The following is a 23,632-nucleotide window of genomic DNA, read 5'->3' as shown; positions in this document are numbered from 1 at the left end:
TAAAGTGTCACAACAATGCCAAAAAATTAATTAAAAAATTACTGTTAAACTATATAATATGTTAGTCAAACCTTATATTAATTACATATCTTGTATCTTAAAAAATGTTTTTTCCTTTAAATAATTCATGAGATTCATTGTTTACTTTTTTTAAACTGCATACATATATTATATATCTATTGGCTATTTTCAATTTAGGTGGACATTATTTACTTTAGTTTTTTAAGAAGAAAAGCGAATAGATGACGTTTTGTCATGAAAACACGTTTGTTCATAAAAAATTTAAAAAAATTCAAAAACAACTAAACAAAAATTATTCTTACAAAAATTTAAAAAACAACTCTAATTTATTTCATGATCAAACACAATTTCAATTTTCGTTCGTAAAACAATTATTTTTTCAGTAACAAAATGAAACATAGTCAAACGCCTCCAAATAATGGGATCAAACTTCAAATTGAAGTTCACCCACAAAAGAAACACTATAAGACAAAATGATCCATAAACTTTTAGAAATATCTCCAAACACCCTCTTTATCTTTCCTTCTTTCTCCCTTTTTCCCCTTTCAAAATTTCCCCATCGTCTTCAAAATTCGATTCAGGCATCCAAATCTCCTTCAAATTCAGAGCAATTTTCAGTAAAAAAAATAATCAAAATCTGGGCTGCAATGAAACGCTATATGAACCCATTTTCCTGTATCTTATTGTGTTGCATCTTTTTGTTGAGTTCGATATACATCGCTAAAGCTGAAGTTATTACCCTCACAGGTGATACGTTTAATGATAAGGTAAATAAAACTTATTTTTGTTGCTTTTATGTTGCTCGGACTCTTCAAAAATACTGTCACACCCGTATCGGATTCTGCAAAAATATACTACTTTTGGAGGATTCGATACGCACTTGTGGACATTTTTGAAGAGTTTGAGCAATATAGATTTTAGTTTGTTGTTTGGTTAGATCAGAGATTAGTTTTACCTTGTTGAAGATTACTAGGGTTTATACGATCTGTAACATATATGTGTTTTGACTTTTTGAGTAATTGTTGCTCTATGCTGTTGTTGTGTCATTTGAGATGATATTTTGTTAGTAATTGAGTGATGATATCTAAATTTGATCTGGGTATTTGTTGATTTGGTGTGTGTGTCGGATCGTTCAAAAGTAATACATTTTTAATGGTTATGATACGGGTGCAACAACATTTTTGTTTGATGAGTTTTCAAGTAATTATTGTTCTTATTTTGCTGTTTTATTTTTTAAAAGATGATAAGTATTTCATTAGTTATTGAGTGATGATGTCTACTTTTGATCTGGGTGTCTGTTAATTTGATTGTTTGTTGATTTTTGTTTTGTTTGTCAAAGTAAGAAATGAGTGTTTCCATATTTGATATTGCTCAAACTCTTCAAAAAAATGTTGATGAGTGTGAGTATGTTCGTCCGGAAGTAGTACATTTTTTTACGGATACGATATGAGTGCAGCAACATATTTAAAGAGTTCGAGCAACATAGTCCATATTGGAACCTGTTACGTGTCATTTTGGGTTGGAATTGCATGAGATGCAAGTGTCCTTACCATTCTCCTAATTGTTTCACGGAATTATTTTTCTGTGTAATTTGATTAGGAGCTTGTAACAACATCTACGCCTCAATTCCAAGCTAGTTGGGGTCAGCTGTATTCACTTAATATAAATGGTTTGTCTGGTCTATAAAATTTCAATACTCTATAGTCTGTACTTAAGGATTATCTAACACGAGGAGTTCTCTAATATACTATAGTGGTTAATCTCCAATATACTAAGAGTAATTTAGTATGCACTTGAGCATATTGGACACAATTGTTTTAAAGTAGGGGATAAGTATTAAGGGCTTGTTTGATGATGTATAAGCATTATAATACCTGCATAAAAACCAACATTAAATTATGGCCAAATACACACACACACACACCCAACTTGTCTAATACTTTCATTTTGACACTTGAACTACAAGTAGCATCTTTTAAATACTTTATGTTGTAGAAAAATGTAACTTTTGAACACAAATTTGATAATTCTAAATTATGTGTGGTGCATGACTATCATGCACGTGGCATGGCAAACAAGGCCAATTAGAAAGACATGTCAACAAACCCCCCCTCCCCCCCAATTGTCTGATACCAACCACCTCGAAGCGCAAATAATATCCATTAAGCTGAACTCTAGCTGCTATAGATTGAGAAACCAAGCTGTTAAAAAAGTTGTTTAGTGCTTGTGAGTGAACCCCATATGGGTCTTAGAATTTCTAGTTAGCAAAACCACAAATTTTGTGAGTTCAGAGGATGATTCAATAATGGTGAATGAAGCTAGAAATAGAAAAAACCTAAGTTGCTCGGACTTTTCACTTTCAGTGTCACACCCGTGTCGGCATGACGTGGGTGTGGGATCCATACCCAATCTGGTCAACCAGTATTGGATACTTTGACCAAATTCGTGGGAGAAATTTTGGACAGATTCATGATATCTGTAATCAAAATAAAGGTGAAATTGAAGAAAATGAAATATCTTGTATATATAAATTTCTATTGCCACCCCCTTTCCTTGTATCTCCTTCCAAGATTCTCCTCTTGATCATTATTTTCTTCTCGAGTTTTCCACATAATATCTCATAATTTAGGTTTATAACTCTATTTTTAGCCGAATTTCTGCACCCGTATCCGCACATGATCCATATCCCCGAATCTTAAATTTAGGTCATAGAGGATCCGACCGCTAGATCCACACCTGTATCGGACACCCATACCCGAGTCCAAGCAAGTTAGAGAATAACCATGAGATGCTTTCTTGGAAGAATTTGACGTCTGCAAGTGGGGTTAGATTTCGTTTTTGATGGTTTCTAGAGCATTTAATTGGCTGAGAAGAAAGAAGAAAGTGAATTATTAGACATTTTGTAAAGAAAGGAAATTTCAGTAGGGGCTTTCTTCTGGTTATGGTGGTGGCAATTGTGGCGGGATGGAAGAGGAATGTGTTTGATGGTGGTGGGCAAGAGAGGAGGAAAATGAAAGAACAAAGATGTTCCACTTACACTAAAAATAAGTGTAATTGTGTCTAATGGGCACATTTTGGCTCGAATTCAAGTGTTCAGTAGATACTACTCCCCGTTCAGGTGTCAAAATGAAAGTGTCGAACAAGTTTTGGAGGTGCTTATGTACTTGGCCTTAAATTATACACCATTTGGTTGCTTATTTCTTAATAGTTATACCATATTTGGTTGCTTTATTCTATGTTGCCATAAATAATACATTTATAAGTTATGAATTTTGTTTTATGTGGATAAAACGTGGAATAAGAATACATGCATTGAAACAACTAAAAAGACAAAAAAGCTCTGCAGTTTTCTCTAGTATACCAAAAAAAAATTTGGTGGTGACTGATTTTATAACAAACATGATTGTCTAGACATTCAGAACTACTTCAATTACACATTGCATAGTTTAGAAGTTAAATAAACTTAACTTATTTTAAAAGTAAACACACACTTCAAATTTCACATTGCATATTTGAAACAAATCAAACATACAACAAAAATATTCTCCACATTACCCATATCCTTGCATTACCATCCTTACCTACTAATCTCTGCACTACCAACTTCTGCTTAATTTGTTTTTGAACCTAATGACCCCCCAAGTATTGAGACCAATTTAATAGATAAGCAGTGTACATGTTAAGTTAAATATTTAAGTTCTCTTTATGGTTTTTTATGATTTTGTTTTACCATCAAATAGTGGTCAACATTGAAACAAATAATACTTGCAGTATTGAGTTCGCTGGTGGTTTTTTTTTTTTTTTTTTTTTTGCAATTCCTTGAATGGCTCCTATACCACACTTATGTTGTTCTTTTGTGGGTCATTTAGATAAGCGAGAAGGACACTGCATGGTTTGTCAAATTTTGTGTTCCGTGGTGTAAGCACTGGTAAGTCTTTTAAAACTAGCCTGCTTTAGTATTTTGTCTTGTCCTTCAGATGAAATGGTGGGTTTGTCTGGGATATACAGGGATGACTAAATTATCGAATGTCAGCAGCATCTGCTTCCCAGTAAAATCATGAATTGGTAGTAATCTGTTATAACCATTTGGAAACTAGGCTGATATGTTTGTCTTCTGAAAAGTCAAGTGCAGCTTAGTGTTTATTGCTACATAAGTCTACTATCAGGATCTAAATGATAACCAATTAGGGCAAAAATCTTTGAAAGGGATGCTTGTAACATGGTTCAAAGCCATTGTTACTGTCTCCGTGTTAAGCAGCATCGGACATTCTACTGTTAGCAATGCACATGAAGAATCCTCTTGGTCAAATGCAGGAAAGTCTAAAGCACGTTTTATATACATGCTAATTACCATTATTAGCATATTGCACACTTTCTTTTGTCTAGACTACAATGTAGCAGAAGATGATCCACATCCTCCCCCGCTTCCTTGTATAGGTAACACCAACTAATGCAAACAACTTTATGTATTCTAAGGTTTAGGTTTTCCATCATCAAAATCACCCCTCCTAGTAGCTGACTATGTGAAAGAAACACCTTCCTCTGCACCATAGTGATCCAAATCGAGTTCCAATGGAGAACAATCCTCCTCCCCAATTAAAAGCTTGTATAAGAGGCCAGAGAAAACTTTGTTATTATTATTGTTTTTTGATAGGTAAGGTAGAAAACTTTGTTATTCCCCAACTCCCAACTCAAAGCCTCAAGTCTACCAGCTGGCTCACCATGCTTATGAAGTAAAGCAAGCAATCTTTAAAACTCATTCTTCTCCCAATCTTGGAAATCCTCCTGTAACTCAAGTCTCAAAACGTCCTTCCCCCCTAGACTTCCCCTGATTTGCTAGACAGATAAGTCCCTTTGGCATGAAACTCTATGCATACATGGAAACTCATCCTCTAACACAAGTTCAATGCCAACGTCATGGTTTCTAGTGGCAATACATCATGAACCCATGTATGTATCATCTGCTAATACACAGCCAAAAGTCCCCCACACCACTTATGGCTCCAAAAATTTACTCTTCTCCCATCTCCAACTCTAAAAGAAATGTTACCATAAAAATCTTGCCACCCCTTCATAATATTCCTCCACACTCCTCACTTAAACGGCATAGTGACATCATTAGTTCTCCACATATGAGTTCTATATCCCACTTGATCGATGAAGGCTTTTCTTGAGCTTCCAAATTTAAATTCCTAAAGGTACCTTGATGCTCTGAACAACTTGTAGTGCATGAATGTGGCTTGCCTCTTCACTGCAAGTTCAGGCATATTGCCAATAAGTAGATAAAGGCGTTATATCATCAAGTGAGTGATATAATTAATGGAAAGGATGATGACTGTTTTACCTCTGATTTTTATTCATATACATCAGAATTTTAGACATTGATATGTTCATTGCTGTATTTTCCTCGTAAGGGTCTTCTGTTTTGCTAATTCTGAAACCTTTTTTCAGCAAGAACCTGGGAACACTTTGGGATGATTTGGGGAAAACAATGGAAGGGGAGGATGAGATAGAGGTGGGACAAGTTGATTGTGGTACAGATAAACCAGTGTGTAACAAAGTTGATATTCATTCATACCCCACATTCAAACTCTTCTACAATGGAGAAGAAGTCGCAAAGTACCAAGGTAGAAGGTTTTTCTTTGAAATTTATCTTAACTATCTCATAGTCGATTTAAAATATCCTTTTTCTTGTTTCAAATTACAAAGATAGTATTTTGGATTTGTTTTTCTACTCAACCAATCTGTATCTGCTTTTCTGAATTGTCTTGTGATTATATCAGTTTGTGTAGAAGATAATATTGAAGTTAGTGCAACAATATAAGTGTTACATATCATGCTTTAAATTTATTTTTGTTTTTTTAAGTAAAGTGAATTCTTGAACAAGATAATAGTGTAAGCCTGTGTCAAACATATTTGGGACATCTAAAACTGGAAAGTTTATCACATGAATTTGGTGGAGGCAGGTTTTAACCATTTCTTGCTGAGTGCAAGGGGCATTTAGTTATCAAACATATTTGGACATCTAGTAATGGAGCTTGTGGGCCATGTCAACTTACTCTTAGGACGGCTGTGATGAGATTATGAAGCTGAATGTTTTGCTGTAAGGGTCAGCCACATGAAGAATACTAAAAAAAAGTGGATAAGTAGCTGAAATGGTTGGTTATATAGCAGCCACATTTAGTGATTTATGTGGTTAGAGTGATGTTTTTTAAAGGAAAGTTGATCAGATTTTTGTAGATAATAATTGATGTGTGGTCTAAGTCTGTAATTTCATAGCGTTTTACTCTTGCATTTCTTTCAAACTGTTCTGAATACCAATTTTCTTAAGCCGAGGGTCTATCATAAGCAACCTCTCTACCCCACAAAGGTAGGGGTAAGGTCTGCTCACACCCCATCTGCCCACCTTCCCCAGGCCCCACTTGTGGGACTTTGCTGAGTATATTGTTGTCTAAGTCCGTAATTGAACATTTTATGATGGCTGTTTAGCTTCTATTCATGCTAAAATTCATGGTACCATATGCTGTCTTTCACTATTTGTATGTGTGTTAGCCCGTGGCTCGCCATTTATGTGCTTGTGTCACCAAGTTGTGAAAACTTATAGGACGTAACAAGCTGGTCTCACCACTGCAGTGCCCATTAACTTTTATTTGACTGGGAATCCTGTATTTTACATCTGTTGCTGTAGGACCAAGGGATATTGAATCGCTGAAAGTTTTTGCACTAGAAGAAGCAGAGAAAGCAGCAACAAAAGCTGAAGCAGATGATGATAAAGAGTTATAACTTACTGTCAGGTAAACTCTAAATGCCTCCGAGTTTTGCATTTCGATCTAAAATCATTTCACACAGTTGAAAACCACTTCATTCATCCCTTTTTGGTCCAAATCCCCAAGTGTCCACTGAAATGCGGTTTGACAATGACAGGTAACAGGTACATTTTTGCTATGTTTCAGGGGAGGGAGTGTTTCCTAAGCAAAATACTGAGAAGATTAGAAGAACGGATGAAGACTACCACCGTCTTCTTTTACAGTGACACTGTACTGGTGATGGCTTCTTTTCTCCTAGTTTTCTTGTCTAAGATTTTGTTGAATCCGAGTAGGCTGACATTGGCAAACGATGAAGGAGTTGATTTCTTAAATGATTAATGTAAAACTCCGAAGATACTCGAAAGGTGAAGAGGATAACACACAGATGTTAGATATGAAATTTGTTACTACTATTCTTTTTGACTAAGAGTAAAGATGTCATATTTAGCTAATGCAGCTGTAATGACAAGACCAAAAAATATAATGCTTGAAAATATTTTGAAATTTCATGGGTCCCTGATCGTTATGCTTTTTCAAAAGGAATTTCGCTAGCTTAGGATCGTTATAATTATGATCGTTGTTCATCGAATTTCCTGTTGCTAAATCACCAACTTCTTTGACCTTCCGGCATGGGGGGCAGGAGTTGGCTTCCTTGCTGTTGTTAAAAAACTATGTTTACCATATTAGCATTTTGGAATTAAATTGTATTTTAAATTCCACAACGTTTGCAAATACTGTTTTTCAGTTCATGTAATTGAAAAATAGATGTATTGTTATAGGCTTTGAATATACATAGGTGAAACTTCAGAATATTATCATGAAATTTCACTTGTAAAATTAAACTATAGCGATACTACTTATTTTTCAAAGACGAGATCGAAAAGTGATCAATGAATGTTATTCCGGATGAATGTGGGAGCAAACCGTGCATTCTTGTCTCGTATGAGTAGACATGAATAACATATTGTTTTAAAAAATACCCACAATATTACTAGGAAATAGCATTAAAAAATCAAAATGTTTGGTTTTGGTTGCGTAACGTTTAGGTTTTGATTAATAAACATTAACAATGTCAATATAGCACGAAAAACACATCGAAAGAACAGTTCAATGCACAAAACATCCCACGCTATATTTGTACGATTATACGATAACTAAATTTCAGTATGTATACTTTAGAATGTTTCTTCTATTATTTGCGGTGTCTTCATTGTTTTTGTTTTTTTCCATTTAAATCAACTTTGTTATGTGTTACTTGAACTGAGGATCTTTTAAAAGCAGTATTTCTATCTTCACGAAGTAGGAGTAAGGTTTGCATACATTCTATCTTCTTCACACGCCCACTCATAAAATTTTACTAGATATATTGTTGTTGTTATATTATACTTTTATAATACTATAATAAATTTTTTTAAAAAAAAAAACTAACTTATAAGATTATATTGAATTTGTTGTTATTGTATTAAAATAATTTTCAAAAGAAGTGTTGGAATATGTCAACATCATAATGGCATGAAAATGAGAAATGTGGACATAGAATATAATGCTAAGACTTGGAGGCCAAGTAAATTTGATCAAATGTGTTCAAGACATGACGTTAAGATATTTGAGTTGTTTTTTTTTTATATATATAATTTATTTTATTTTAAAAAAAAAAAAACTTAAACCGACTTAAGTTCACTCATCCTCCTCTATATATATAGAACCAATAACCTTTTGTAAACTTAAATTCTCCCTCATTTTTCAACTTATTATATGTGCTGTGCTTCTCAAGGTTAGATATATGATATTCCATCACTCATTTTTGCTTAGTCTATGTATATTTCATGCAAATTTGTTCCACGATCCATCGGTTTTTAATAAAATTGATACTAGCTAGTGTAATTTGATGCAAATTTGGTTGATGTTTGCTGAGTTTCTATATATTTAATATGCCCTCTCATCCATCCCATTTTATGTGACACCTTTCTCTTTTCTCGTCTGTCTCAAAAAAGAAAAATCACTTTATTATGAGAAACAATTTAACTTTAAAACTTTGTTTTTAGTCGTAATGAATTGATTTATAGCTACACAAATATTTAAGGATATGTTTTGAACCACAAATATCGTTCTCTTAAATATTGTGTCAGGTCAAACTGTACCACGTAAAATGAGATGGAGGGAGTACTAGTTTTGATTAGTTTGCTTGCAAATTTGTTCCATGATTGATGAGTAATTTGATCCATGTTCATGATTGCTCTGTTTCTATATATTTGATAGTAGCTTTGATTAATTTAATTCAAGATTTGTGACTATAAGTTCATTAGTTTTGTTCATCTTAAATGTCTCATGGTTCCTGGAGAAGATCATTTGCCTTGTAGATTGTTCGGTCTGTGTGTATTGTTTGATCATCGTTGGATTATTTGTTTCGTCGATTGGCTACCAAAACTCGATTTTGATGTATTCGAGTTTTCAGAATTTCTCTATGTCTGTTTTGATTGAATTGTCAGATTGTTATAGACATAGAACACACAACTTTTAGATGTTTTTTACATATGTTGTACTTGTTTTCTTGTTGGTTTGGTATGTTAACTGGGAAGAGTTTTTGTTTCAATTGTTGACAGACTTTTAGTTGATCAACATGGGTAAAGAGAAGGTTCACATCAACATTGTGGTTATTGGCCATGTTGACTCTGGAAAATCTACCACCACTGGTCACTTGATCTACAAGCTAGGTGGTATCGACAAACGAGTCATCGAGAGGTTTGAGAAAGAAGCTGCTGAGATGAACAAGAGGTCATTCAAGTATGCCTGGGTTCTTGACAAGCTTAAGGCTGAACGTGAACGCGGTATCACTATTGATATTGCCTTGTGGAAGTTTGAGACTACCAAGTACTACTGTACTGTTATTGATGCTCCTGGTCATAGGGATTTCATCAAGAACATGATTACTGGTACCTCTCAAGCTGACTGTGCTGTCCTGATTATCGACTCCACGACTGGTGGTTTTGAAGCTGGTATCTCTAAGGATGGACAGACTCGTGAACATGCGTTGCTTGCTTTCACACTTGGTGTTAGGCAAATGATTTGCTGCTGCAACAAGGTTTGCTCTTTCTTCAAGTGTAACTCATTTCCCAACCAACGTGGGACTTTAACCCACTCTAACACCCCCTTAACGCCCAGATATGGACCTGACTCTAATACCATGTAAAGATATAGCATCAGGACCTAACTCAACCCCAAAAGCTAACTCATGAGGGGAGGATTGTCCAAGTCCATTCCCCAATGATTGGGACTTTAACCTACTCAAACAGATGTTAACTGAAGAATGATGTTTCATGTTTTGCTAATATGTTTTTATTCCTTGTGTAGATGGATGCTACCACACCTAAGTACTCCAAGGCTAGGTACGATGAAATTGTGAAGGAAGTGTCTTCTTACCTTAAGAAGGTTGGTTACAACCCTGACAAGATCCCATTTGTGCCCATTTCTGGTTTCGAAGGAGATAATATGATTGAGAGATCAACTAACCTAGACTGGTACAAGGGTCCAACACTTCTTGAGGCTCTTGACCAGCTTAATGAACCTAAGAGGCCCTCGGACAAACCCCTTCGTCTTCCACTTCAGGATGTCTATAAGATTGGTGGTATTGGGACTGTCCCTGTAGGTCGTGTTGAAACTGGTGTCATCAAGCCTGGTATGGTTGTGACTTTTGGTCCTACTGGTCTGACTACTGAAGTTAAGTCTGTTGAGATGCATCATGAAGCTCTTCAGGAGGCACTTCCTGGTGACAATGTTGGTTTCAACGTCAAGAATGTTGCGGTTAAGGATCTTAAGCGTGGATTTGTTGCTTCCAACTCCAAGGATGACCCAGCTAAGGGGGCTGCTAGCTTCACCGCTCAGGTCATCATCATGAACCATCCAGGACAGATTGGAAATGGATATGCTCCAGTGCTGGACTGTCACACCTCCCATATTGCTGTCAAGTTTGCTGAGATCTTGACTAAGATTGACAGGCGTTCTGGTAAGGAACTCGAGAAGGAGCCTAAGTTCTTGAAGAACGGTGATGCTGGTATGGTTAAGATGATTCCCACCAAGCCCATGGTTGTTGAGACCTTCTCCGAGTACCCACCATTGGGGCGTTTTGCTGTGAGGGACATGCGTCAAACTGTTGCTGTTGGTGTTATCAAGAGTGTTGACAAGAAGGACCCATCTGGAGCCAAGGTCACCAAGGCTGCTCAGAAGAAAAAATGAATGGTGCAGTTCAACTCTGGAGTACCCAGAGATATCGATATCTACTATAATAAAGTGTGTTACGAAAACTTGCTATGCTTTACTCTTCCTGTTCATGTTCAGTCTTTTATGTTGTTGGGTTCTTGTTTTCTGCCTTGTATGTCAGGTATCCTTTCCCAGAACTGGGTGCTTGACAGACGGTGGCAAAATACATAGTTCCAGTCGTTTGGTTTTTCTTTAGAGGTGTCTTGGTCCATCCAAGACGTCTCTAAAGATATGTTTATTTGTGTTTCTTATAATACGTAAATCGTACTTTTCTGTCTTTGTGCTGATTATCTTCTCTTGCATTATCCATCCTGTCTTTTCCCTTGAAGTCTCTAGAGTTATGCGCAACTCAACTATTTCATTGAATACTTGCTACCCTGTTATTATTAAAATACTCCGCTCACTAAAGCTTAGACAAATGAGAAAAGATTACCTACCATTATGATCATCCACTAATAATCAAGGTCACTTAGAACACAACATCTCTGTGATAAATATTTAGAAGCTGACTTAGACAAATTGAGGTTTCCCATTGTATCAGGCAACAACCTAATAGGTAGCTGCAAATACACAATTTTTGGGTTCTGGGGACAGCCGTCAGGTGCATGTCGTATACTCCAAAAGTAGTGCATATTTAGAGAGTCTACATGGGTGCAGCAACATTTTGGACAGTCCAAACAACATAGATATACTCCCACTATCCCACATTGTATAAAAGCTATGAACCAAGAAACTGAACCAAAAGTTGCTAGGAGTATAGCATTTATCTTGAATTCCTTGTATTTTGGTTACAGAGAAATAGTTTGGGTACAAAGAGGTTTTTCCTGACATAAAACTTGAGCAAAACAAAAACAAGAACTCTGTATGCAACAGCCATAAGAAACAATACTAACAAATTTTTCCACTTAGAGTTGCTATCAGCAGATATGTCATATACATTTTGCAAAGCCTGATTACCAGATATGGTCCTCACCTGACCAACTGCAAAAGAGGTCTCGATGTACTCGTTCTCCAAGAGCCCCTGAAATAAAGACGCGATTTTAAGATATTTATAAGAGATGACCACCTAGTGATCAAGTACATGCATTTGAAAGAATTTATAGCCAATTGTTTGACCATTTTTGAACTTGCCTGGATAGAGTAAGTATGAAAAGCTATATAAGAAATGGGGTACATCCATACTGGTCCTGGCAAAGAACTTCGGATTCTTAAAAAGCCAGCAGAAAGCATCATTATCACCTGAAATGTAGAAGACCACAGCCGTTGAATGGAAGAAGAAAGATGTCAAATCAAATAAATCCAAGACTAGGGAAGATCTCATGTGTAACAATCTTATAGATCAGTAAAATTGCAATACTAGTTTTTCTTGAAATATGTAAACTTCATTCGTGGTAAATAATATCTTCAATACATTAAGATTTAAGACGAAACTCACTTGTATGGAGACAAAAATCAAGATGCTCCAGAAGATGTCTTGCCAAATGGAAGTAACAGCGAGTACCAACCCTTCATTTACCAATAGGCATGTAAAGAAATTCAGCACGAAATATATCAGCATGCTGAACTCATCCCGCAGGCCAACAAGAAAATAGAAGACGAGACTTGATGAAATGGAGATGAGAAACAAGAAAGGTATGCTGGCAAAAAGCTGCCCAAGTAGGAAAATAAATGCACCAGAATGCTGGTTTGATTCTTCACAGGCGTATATCTGCATGTAATAGAAACACCCTGATAAGTTTTTGTTTTTTTCCTGTTTTCTTTTGAGCTGGATGATCAAAGAACAAACTGGCCTACACAGCATTCAATAACGAAACCTAACTTTTGCAACAGAAAGTAAAAGATAAATAGAAATCAGTGACAGATTATATAGTTACCTTACCTCCATTGAAGGAAAGGTTGGATACATACTATACTAATTATCCTGTTTCCAGGAAGAATAGTCTCTAAGACCTTAATGTCACAAGGCCTTCAGCCTTACAATATTTTCATGAATCTACTCACATAAAAGCAATATTTCCATGAATCTACTCACATAAAAGCTGCTTTCAAGATGCAAGTCCAAAAGCATTCTTTTTTGGCCTGACGAATTTGAGCCAAGAGTTTGACTTAAATGCAACATGCTGGGAAAGTTTATACTTTGTAGTTGAGTATAAGATAATTCACCTGGCGGAGCATTGCAGTCGAATACATTCAAGTACACATTCTTAATATATATCCCCCAAAATTGCAATACAAGTATCACATCTAGACCTCATAACTTCACAATTTAAGCGATCATTTAGTTTGCATAGAGCTGATCAGTCATCCAAAAAAAAAGGGTGGAAAATAACCTCTAGTGATTCTGATATGGGGATTGAAACCGGGAATAACAGAAAACTATAGAATAGGTTCTCTAATACTGAACTTGATATTCCAGGGAATTGAAGATGGAACTGGATTAGAGATTACACCGTCTTGACAAGAATGGTCATGGCCTACTAAGCAACAATAAGAGAATGAGCACTGTCTATAGTTTCCCTATCATGTGGCCTCTTATGTTCGAAAACATGCATCTCTTGCATTCATTTCCAACATGAAATCACTATATAAGCAATAAGTTTCATAGAATCATTCATGCATGTTATCCAAAAGAATCACAAAAAAGCTATAGGGATCACCTTAATTTCTTTCATCTGTGCAGGTACACCGGCAATGCTCAATAGAGAGGTGAATGAAACAAATACAAAAATTGCTGCGACTCGTGTCTGCATCACAATAAAGAGGTCAATGTTTAAATCAGAAAAATATGGAAGATTGATTGCAAAAAGTTATCATGAGAAGAACATCTAACATCATAGTGGAGAAACTCAGTCCATAAATAACCAAACAATCTTGGATACATGCATTTCTTGCTGTACATAATTTCCTCTTTTCAACATATAACACAAATAAAATCAAAAGTTGCCTTGGCAAACAAAATTTACCATTTTAGGTAAATAACCAAACTGCTCAGAAGATGGCATGTCCACACATTATATAGCATACTACTTAAGTAAGAAATATCAAAGGAGAAAATAGGCATATCTAATGTCTTGATGGTTATCAGCTTACCACAACAGATGATAAGGTATGCCCCAATCCAGAAAATACAGTACCGATGCAAAGTGCGAGAAGCATATATAGAATCAACCTAAGCCAATAGTATTTCCACTCCCTTGACATAATCAATAAGGATCTCCAAGTCAACACTGCAACTCGTGTTAAGTTGCCTACCATTCCCTTGCTTTTGAGAGATGGACCTTCCTGAACAACATAGCAATAAATCAGGGAGTATATTGGAGTTCAGGTGCTAGAAATAATGTTTGTTTAAAAAATCTAAAAATCTTACTAAGTTCAGGCGCTAGCAATAATGGTTGTTTGATAAAGCTAAAATCTTACTACTAATTTAGGAAGAAAAAAACTTTAGTTAATTATTTAAAACTTTAAAGAGTTCTGAGGGAAATAACAAAATTTTGAAGTGACTAAGATGAATGACCAGAGAGTGTATAACAATTGCATCCTTCAAGGGTTTTGGTCATTTTCCCGGACAACCATTATTTCTTAATCATCAAACAGCAAACTACATCTTAAAGAAGTACTCACTCCATTCCAACCTACACAACATAGTTTGACTTGGCACGGAATTTAAGAAAGAAAGACTTTTAAACTTGTAGTCCTAAACTTGCCATGACATTTATGTGGCTAGAGAAACATGTCATCAAGCGTAAAATGAAAACATTTTAAAGTTGAATTATTTCCAAATACACAAAGGTGTCATTCTTTTTGGATCGGACTATAAGGAAAAAGTTCCATATAAATGGAAGGAAGGGAGTAACTGTTTGCCACAATAATTTCATCGTCAACTGAATGAATTAAATATGTTAGCTCCCAAGAATGAATTAAATATGTTAGCTCCCAAGATATGTATTATTTTTTTTGAGGATACAAGATAAGTATTTATATTTCACAGGTAGGAGTATTCAAGTTCTGTATGAAGTTAATAGTGACAGATATCAGATCTCCTGTAAAAACATACCTTCTCAGTGAGCTTCACTATCATAGTCTCGAGAGAAACAGCATCTGCCGACGATTTATAGGTTGCTTCAAGGGTACGTATAGCAACAGCAGTATCCATGTTCACTGCTGACAAGTCTCCGTGGTCATCCTGTCCAGAAAACAAGTTATACAAACTTAGAGGAAAACCATAAATTCTTTTTCTTTTTCTTGGAGGGGAAGGGTTGTGAGGGAACAGTTGGACACTCTTATGATAGCTTTCCTAAACGATGACATATTCCTCTTTAGAAGAAGAATTGACTCTAATCAATAGAACAGCAGCATGAGTGAGTCATGCATGATGATGGTAGTATATTCCACAAAAGTAGACCGTAGATGTTCTATTCATATTGTTAGCTAACAAACCAGCAAGAATCAGTATGATTGAGTTGCTAAGGCAACAAATTAAGGAGTCCAAACATTTTCAGGAAAATACCTGCCAACTTTTGCACATTGCGATGATCCTGTCGAACTCTGTGTTTATGGCACGCAAGAAATGATCTGAAGGACTTTGCATGATTGGGCAAGGAAAACCAGCATTTGAAAAGTGCTTCACCATCACCAAAAAATGATGTCAGTCTCTGACAGTTATTCTTATCGAGAACCTAATACTGTGTAAGAAAACACAGCTTCTAACCAACCCCCACCCCCAAATAAAAAAACAAAATCATTTCCTTCTTTCCCCCACAACCCTGTGATTGTGCAATATTAGCCCTTGGGAATAAGTCTGGCCCCAATAATTCAAATATATGATTTCCTCTTACCTAGAAACTAGCAAAGTAAATGTTACTGATTTCCTCCTATTGATAATGCTACTATATACTGAGATATAGACAGCTTTGACCAGAAGATGCTTGTACATGACCCACTTTTGACTACTAAAATCCAGATACTCAATGTTGCAAAATAAGTTTCAACAGGGACAATCTTGCATCCACATCCCAATTCTAAGAGAAGCAGGCAACAAAATGTAATAATCCTAACTATGGGAAACTATGTAATTCAAAATAATTACCACCCTTAAATGAATGGTAATACATAAACCAATTAAGCCTCAATTACAGGGATCGTAAGAGTGTCATCTGAATTATACATTTGGCTTCTTAGTTTTCAAATAAACCACATCCCTCAATTATCTATGAATCTTACATACAAGAAACGAGCAACTAAAGCCTTATCACAACACCAATTTGTATCTTTCAGTATATAATTGTTCTATTTGATGCACTCCTGATTGCTGAAAAGCAACTGTACAAGAATCAAGAAGGGCATAGTGTGTGGAAGCATACTCAGATATATTACCTGCAAGCAAGCCAAAGTTTCCCCAAAAAACAATGTATTTCCATTTGAGAGGAGGCAAATGCGATCAAAAAGGCCAAAAACTTCAGTACTGCTTTGGTAAATGGTGAATATCAGAGTGCAGCCGGTACTTGCGAGCTTCTTCAGTGTAACCATCATCAGAAGTGTAGAAACACTGAATGTGACAATTGATTGAACATCAGGTAACTAGGAGTAATGCATTAATAAACATATATAATAGAGTGAAGAGCCTAAAACGACAAGTCTCAACCGCAATGAATCACAAGATCTTCTCTTTTTGTTGTGTGAATTACAAGTAAGATTATACTGGCCATGTTGTTTCATTCTGGTGTAAACGGGAATATATAGATGCCACTGAGTCTCTATTAGAAGTACCAGAGTCTCTGTAAGGAAGAATAGAACTTTTGCCAGTTGATAATTTTTTGACTTCATCTCCCTATAAATATTTGTGCTTTTAGTATTATAAAACTTGTTATCATCTCAAAAAAAAAAAAAATTGATTGGAAGAAAAACCTTATAGAGAATCAAAAAAGGCCATTCATTTGATTGAAGTTACAACCCAAGGAGAACCACACCCCAAAAGCTAGCTCTTGAGGGGGGAGAGCCCAAGGCTATATAAACCCCACATCAGCACATAGTAGTACTGATGAAACTCTGGAAGTATCAAAAGTTAATTGGCTTCTTGTTGACAGGGAGGAAAGCAATGACATCAAGTTTTTATGATGAAAACTAGACTGACCAAGGATCGGCCTAGTTGGGGGGAAGTACGTGTGATGTTTGTATGCAAGATTTGGTTCAGAATTATTTGATGACCCAATAAAGACGAGAAGGCTCTGAGGCAGGTAACATATTTGTAACTTATGTGCAGGATTATGTGGAACTCTTTTCTTTTCTTTTTTTGATGAAGTTTATGTAGATTTATTTGGTGATAGTAAACTCAATCATTTTCTCTGTCACTGCATATGTAACACATAAGACCAGCCAATAAATCTCCTTTCCCATCTAATCCATGACATATTAGGGAGGCATTTACCAACAATGAATAGCTTAGTATAAAGTTAACAGTGTTCAGTGACAATCCTTTTGATATTTAAACTTGGTGTAAGAAGTAAACCTGTCAAGCCGATAAAGGGGTTCATCTATAAATAAAATGTGTGGTCTCATAACAAGTTCCCTGGCAATACTGACACGCCTTCTCTCGCCACTTCGAAGACCTTTCATGTAGCAGTGTCCACCTATAAGTTTATTAGCATAATCTCCCAGTGACATAGAATCAATAGCATCTTCCACCACACTCCTTTTCTGACAAAGAAAACCAGGAAGCTGAAGCAATGCTGAGTAGTAGAGGAATTCACGCACTGTCAACGTTCCAATAAGAGTAGTTTCTCTGTCAACAAATCCCTGCAGGCAAAAAAATTCCATATCAAAAGGCAGAGCTCATGATAAAGAATAGTCAAGTTCCTCATCTCTTAAAATCAAACTGAATGAAGTAATATTATTCTCTCTTTCCTTAATAAGACTGCAATAAATTTTCATTAAGACACCGACCATCACATTTACGCGTTATTGTTTGGGTTATGTATTGAGAGGAGTGAAGACATGAGTAGATTCTAGTATAATGTGCTTTTTATACACCCGTGAACAAGAAGGGCTGGCAGTTGTGATAAAAAGAACTTTCATTAAGTTCTTGTATTTTCCCACATTTGCCCTCGTGGAACTCACAAAAATAATATTGATCTTCATTTTTGAGGTACAGTGAAGGAATAAAGCACCCTTTTATATAGTAAGTAAAGAAAGGGGTTGGTAAAAAACAAAACTAAATAGGAATGGTATTCCCTGTTGCATAGAAGGATGCTTACACTTTGTTCAATGCACTCAACATAAAATTAAACAAGTCTTAAAGATAGATTCTAGAAACTAGGTTTAGAAAACGTAAGTTTTTGGCTGTTGTACTTGCTCCTTTTCAGGGCAGATTCAGGCCACATTCCACTTCCTCTTGGAGGTCAATTTTGACCTCTAATAATTGTAAGACTTGGTCAGAAGATCTTCCATGGGATGGAGATTTTTCCATCATAAGACGATTTTTTTATTGCTAATTGAAGTCCATTAAGCTTGTCTTAAAACTTCTTTGTTTGAGATCTTGTCCTGGTCTTTTTTGGAGCTTCCAAAACTTCATCCTTGTATTTTAATGACGTTGAATTGCCATGGATGGCTTCACGCCCTCCAAATGTCTAGCCTCGAGTGTGTGGGGATTAGAGTCTCACATTGGTTGAAGGTTGGTTGTAGCCTCTTTATATGGTTTGGACAATCCTCACTCGATGAGCTAGTTTTTAAGGTCAAGTTCAGGCTAAGGTCAATATTTTTGAACAAATCCAAATTGAGCATTGTAGTCGGAACACCATAGAGTTGCTTAAGGGATTAGCTTTATTGGTGATGGCTACTCTTCCTGTGTAACAAGTTGCAGGATGCTAATTTTAATCACTAAATGTTTGTGGCTCCAATTGCCTCCATTGGGGTCAGAAAAATATAGTATATGCCATATGGGCTTTACAGTTCCCATAGAGTGAAATTAAAGACTGAATATCCCTGTTTTTCTCAATACTAATAAACTCCCTATAAGTTTTGAGTGAAACTAAAGATTGAATATCCCTTTTTCTCTGTATGCTAATAAACTCCTGAGAATTACTCCTCTCCTTCTTTCCACCTCTTTTTCAGATGGACTTCTTCAGTAGGTTTGAGATCAATACTTGAATAAGAAATATGCACCTTAACAAAACTGAAGGAGCAGAAAAATGCACCTTAAATATTTAATTTCTCAGTTTTGGATGGAGTTATTACAAGTCCAAATTTTTCTACTATATGATAAATTAAATAGTAATTCTATATTTTTCCTATAATACCTTCTCCATTTAAGAGGTCGCATTCATGAGAGGTGAATCAAAATGGTAACTCTATAATGATATTTAGAACATGTTGTAAAATGTAAACCATTTAAATAATCACATTTTATTTTTTCCTTCAACTTCCATTTCTTGATATTTTATTATCTTCCATGCATGTTCACAGTCTTAATTTTTAAACAGCAAAGCAAGTAAACCGCACAAATACACTGTAAAAATTCATGTCAGATAGTTTCCACACAGGATATTAAAGAAAAATAGCCACGGACAACATTTTGCCTACTACTCAACTACAAAGTTAAAAAGCATAGACTTACATAGGAGCCATAAGGCATGCACATTTTCGTCCCATTTACAAAAACCTCACCATACATTCTGGCTGAATCAGGCAACCTTCCTAAGGAAGAGAAACAAAAATGGGTTATGAACGATTCATACAGATTGATACACAATCCAATAGACGTTTCCCTATAGAACACAAACCTGAAAGGGCTCTCAAGAGCGTTGATTTCCCTGACTTGGCAGGTCCCATAATTACAGTCATTGTACCAGGTAATGCATAACCATTCGAACTCTTGACCACCTTATCAGAGTATTTCCGTTTTCCCTTTATTGTAACTGTCAAATCCTTCCAGGCAATAGATGCGCCAGCAATTTTCCTTGTAATAACTGCCCCATCTGGTAAAGGTGGAGACGGCAACGAACCACTGTTAAGCTTTGACAGGGAAGGGGAGGCTGGTGTAGTTGCAGCATTGATGGAATCACCTCCTTCGTCCACTCTGACTTCAATATCTGTGTCTTCCCAATCAGGTGAATCTTCAAATGAAATTGGTTGTCTAAGTGAACCAGGTTTCCTCAAGTAGAAGAAATTACTTGATGGCACCCTACTCGCTGGACTACTTGCCGAAGAAGATGAAGACCTATAATGATCCGATTGGGACTGTATTTCTTCCATTTCTTTTCAGTTCTCCAATTCTGCTCAACTATTCTGAAATGGCACACTGAACTGCAAGTTGATACGTAGGGGAGAGAAAAACTGCAAGTGTTTTCTGACGAGATTTTCAAAACTTCTTTCAATCCCCTCGACAGAGTCGCAAGCAACTACTCTGTAAATATCCAGTTACAAATCACTGAAAAAACGAAAAATGAAGAAGAAGTTACAACAATAGTAGAAGAAACCACATTCAAACAACTTTAAGCATCAAAAGGGCTTTCGTATAGACTCTTATGCATCAAATGGAACCAATAGCTGGTTGTGAAACAAGAACCATTTCAAATTTATATCAATCAATTCATCACCATGCCTCCATCCCAAATTAGTTGCAGACTTACATCAGCTATATGAATCTTCTATATTCATTCCGCTCTATTCGAACCAATTTCATTTTGAATACTTCAATTTGTTTTGAAAAGATAAAAAGGATATTCTTTAAAACTAGAAGTTCTCTTAATATCCATTATCATACGCTAACATATAAGTTTCTAACCCCATTAGAAGAAAATTTTCAGCAAAAACAGGACCTAGTGTAAGTTTAAGAAAAAATGATCAAACTTTAAACCTGAAGTGTCACTTTTTAGTGAGTTCTATACCTAGACTTTCAGGCGTTTGTGATTCCTACCTGAATTATCACCAACTATTTATCAAACACACCTCGAAGCTAACTAGATCAACTGTTTTGACTACAATCGCCAAAAGGCACGTGACAACTTAATTTGCCCATAAATTTCATCCACATGGCAGTTGACTCATTAATTTCAAAGAGTATTTTGATAAATAGTTAATAATAGTTCACGTAGGAAACACGGACAGTTCAGCCAGAACACTCACAAAAACGTGATACTTCAGGTGTGTTTCTGATTATTATCTCTTAAATTTTTTTTTAAAATTCCAATTATTTCCTTTAATTATCTGTGTGGAGAGCCATTTGGCACCATTTTTAAATTAGAAAAAGAGAGTGCACACCACGCACCATTAGATACTAGTCAAGGTGTGTTTTCAATAAATAATTGGTGATGTTTAGGTAGAAAACGCAAACACATGATAGTTCAAAGCACGAAACTCGCAAAAATATATATGATATTTAGGTATATTTTCGAAAAGAAAAATCAGGAATAGTAACTAGATATAGTGATCAAATGAGTTGAAGAATACCTATAAATCTTTAAACCCAGAAATATTCCCATAGAAAAAAAGAATCCTTTTTTTTAATCTTTTCAAGAGAAATGCTATAAACTTAATTTCATTTATTTGAATCAAACATCAAGCACCAAACTTTTTAGCTCTAGCCAACACTTAGCAATGTTTTCTCAGCAAACAAAAAACTCTCAACTCTCCTAACCCAAAAAGCTCACCCACAAAAGCAGAAACAAAAACAAACTCAAAACAGAATAATTATTTTTAACCCAAAAAAAAAACAGATTTTTTTTTTTACGGATTACAAGTTGGTAAATCAAACATTAGCGAATAATGTAAGTTCAGACAGTCAATCAATCGAGCATCTACTAAAATTCCCCCTAAAACAAGAGATTCAAGCATACTAGTAGTTCAATTAAACTAGTGCAAAACAATTGGAGCAGCAGAAAAGACCACCCAATCCAAATGGCGAAAAAACTATGACAGAGATTGATTTGAGCATCGAAAAAAGCAAAAAAGAGAAGCTACCATTAGGTATAAGAAGGAAAGAACACAAACCTGGATCTGAATTCTGAAAACTGAAGAGAAAAGAGAAGAGAGAGATGAAGAATACTTTAGAGAGAGAGAGTATAAAGACTGCTGCTCACTGAAACACTGAAATAGAGCAAGTGTTGTCTTTACTCTTTCAGACTTAGACATGGAATCATTTTAGCCCCCTTTTTTTCTGGGTTCAAAAATTTAGCACCACCTTTCTTTTTCCTTATTTGATATTTAATCGATATTGAGATTCGATTAAATTTAAATTTATGGTGAAGGAACTCACTTATCAGTTCATCATAAATTTAAAACTACAGTAGTTATTGACAAGTGATGATTTTATTGTATTGCATTGATTACAAAGGGTAATAATATTTAAAAATATATATTTTCTTTTACTTGTCACGGTTTTCTTTTAAGAGTCAAACATTATGACCTTTGACTAATATTGATATGAAAAAAATTGCAATTTATAGTATTTCATATGATTTTTGAATCTCATAATGTAATCTAATTTAGTTTTGAAAGTTTGTCAAATTGACTATCAAAAATCACAACATAACAATTTTAAAAAAAATGAGGAAGTACTTTGATTTATGTAATACTTTAATAATTCATTATACTAGACTAAAGGGGTATTGAATATAGTGTATCAATAATATTGAGATTAGTTATATAAAATTAATTATGTGATCAGTTATTTGATTTATTGTATTAAATATTTTGTTACCAAATATTAAATGAATATGGTGTGCTAGAATAAGAACAGTACTTAACATAATGTATTGGAATAAGAATAATACCCTCTATTAATTGATTTCATTGAATAGGAGATAGTTATAGAAAACAATACCTAGGATATATATTTTTTAATTTGATTGCAAATTATTTCATTTTGCTTGACCTGTATTGGGAATGTTGATGATATAATTTCTGATAATTGTGTAATTAATTTCTAAAAGTATGAGTGCCAATTAAAATGAAAAATTATTAGTGTTCTAATTAAATTGGTAATTAAGTGTTACATTAATTAGGGGAAAAAGAAAGTCAAAGAAAAGAGAGAAACACTGACCTTTTTCTTTTTTCTTTTTTTTTCCTCTGAAAAGAAAAAGATAGCTCTAGAATTTGAATTATGTTGAGTGGAATCTAAGTATCTTTATTAATAAGATTAATGATAATTATAATTACAAACCTTTGTATTATCATAATTAAAGAAATGCTTAGTGGTCTACTAACACTATACTTTTTTTTTCTTTGTTTTTCCAGCTTGCACCATTCATGATTAGGACATGTTTAGACAAATGCCACCTTAACATTTGTAAAAGGAGAAAATATTATACTATTGTCAAAAGGGTGTCTTTTGTCCCTACCCCGGGATCTTTTCGTTCTAATACTTTATTCGAGAGTTATTGATATTTATCAAATACGATTTTGTTTGACGAAATATTATTGAATTAATAACAAAGATATTATTGAAAAAAAAAATATTTTTTAAAGATGAAATGAACTATTGTGCGACTATAAACTACCTTTTTTCTTGATCTATTTCTTACTTATAATGTTTTTTTTAATGTCTTTAAGAAAAA

The 23,632-nt window shown here is 34.9% G+C and overlaps 3 protein-coding genes across 5 annotated transcripts; 2 read left to right on the top strand and 1 right to left on the bottom strand.

Moving 5' to 3' along the window:
• The first annotated feature begins 532 nt into the window (after positions 1-532).
• Positions 533-7,334, top strand: LOC102598670 (protein disulfide-isomerase 5-1). Of its 2 annotated transcripts, none has more exons than XM_006340163.2 (5): positions 533-788; positions 3,891-3,949; positions 5,473-5,648; positions 6,710-6,815; positions 6,975-7,334. In XM_006340163.2, exons 1-4 carry the CDS (start codon positions 669-671, stop codon positions 6,802-6,804), a joined length of 450 nt encoding a protein of 149 aa, XP_006340225.1. In that variant the 5' UTR covers positions 533-668; the 3' UTR covers positions 6,805-6,815; positions 6,975-7,334. The 2 variants fall into 2 exon arrangements, with proteins under 2 accessions (XP_006340225.1, XP_006340224.1); XM_006340162.2 differs by having other exon boundaries at positions 534-788; positions 6,946-7,334.
• Positions 7,335-8,495: 1,161 nt separating this feature from the next.
• On the top strand, positions 8,496-11,374 carry LOC102598326 (elongation factor 1-alpha-like). 2 transcript variants are annotated; one of them, XM_006340161.2, is made up of 3 exons: positions 8,496-8,601; positions 9,431-9,909; positions 10,179-11,374. In XM_006340161.2, the coding sequence occupies exons 2-3, from the start codon at positions 9,448-9,450 to the stop codon at positions 11,058-11,060; spliced, it is 1,344 nt and encodes a 447-aa protein (XP_006340223.1). In that variant the 5' UTR covers positions 8,496-8,601; positions 9,431-9,447; the 3' UTR covers positions 11,061-11,374. The 2 variants fall into 2 exon arrangements, with proteins under 2 accessions (XP_006340223.1, XP_015170758.1); XM_015315272.1 differs by having other exon boundaries at positions 8,514-8,601; positions 9,439-9,909.
• A 444-nt stretch (positions 11,375-11,818) lies between these two features.
• Positions 11,819-22,211, bottom strand: LOC102598004 (ABC transporter G family member 3). The gene is made up of 12 exons (XM_006340160.2): positions 22,068-22,211; positions 19,859-20,505; positions 19,693-19,772; positions 17,590-17,876; positions 16,458-16,629; positions 15,592-15,705; positions 15,139-15,267; positions 14,175-14,366; positions 13,742-13,828; positions 12,520-12,792; positions 12,216-12,323; positions 11,819-12,105 (listed from the first exon to the last, which is right to left on the bottom strand). Exons 2-12 carry the CDS (start codon positions 20,328-20,330, stop codon positions 11,848-11,850), a joined length of 2,172 nt encoding a protein of 723 aa, XP_006340222.1. The 5' UTR covers positions 20,331-20,505; positions 22,068-22,211; the 3' UTR covers positions 11,819-11,847.
• Positions 22,212-23,632: the final 1,421 nt, after the last annotated feature.

The sequence above is a fragment of the Solanum tuberosum genome, unplaced genomic scaffold (genome assembly GCF_000226075.1).
Source record: "Solanum tuberosum cultivar DM 1-3 516 R44 unplaced genomic scaffold, SolTub_3.0 scf00017, whole genome shotgun sequence".
Classification (NCBI taxonomy): domain Eukaryota; kingdom Viridiplantae; phylum Streptophyta; class Magnoliopsida; order Solanales; family Solanaceae; genus Solanum; species Solanum tuberosum.
Note: the sequence above shows the minus strand (reverse complement) of the source record. Positions and strands in the feature narration are given on the sequence as shown.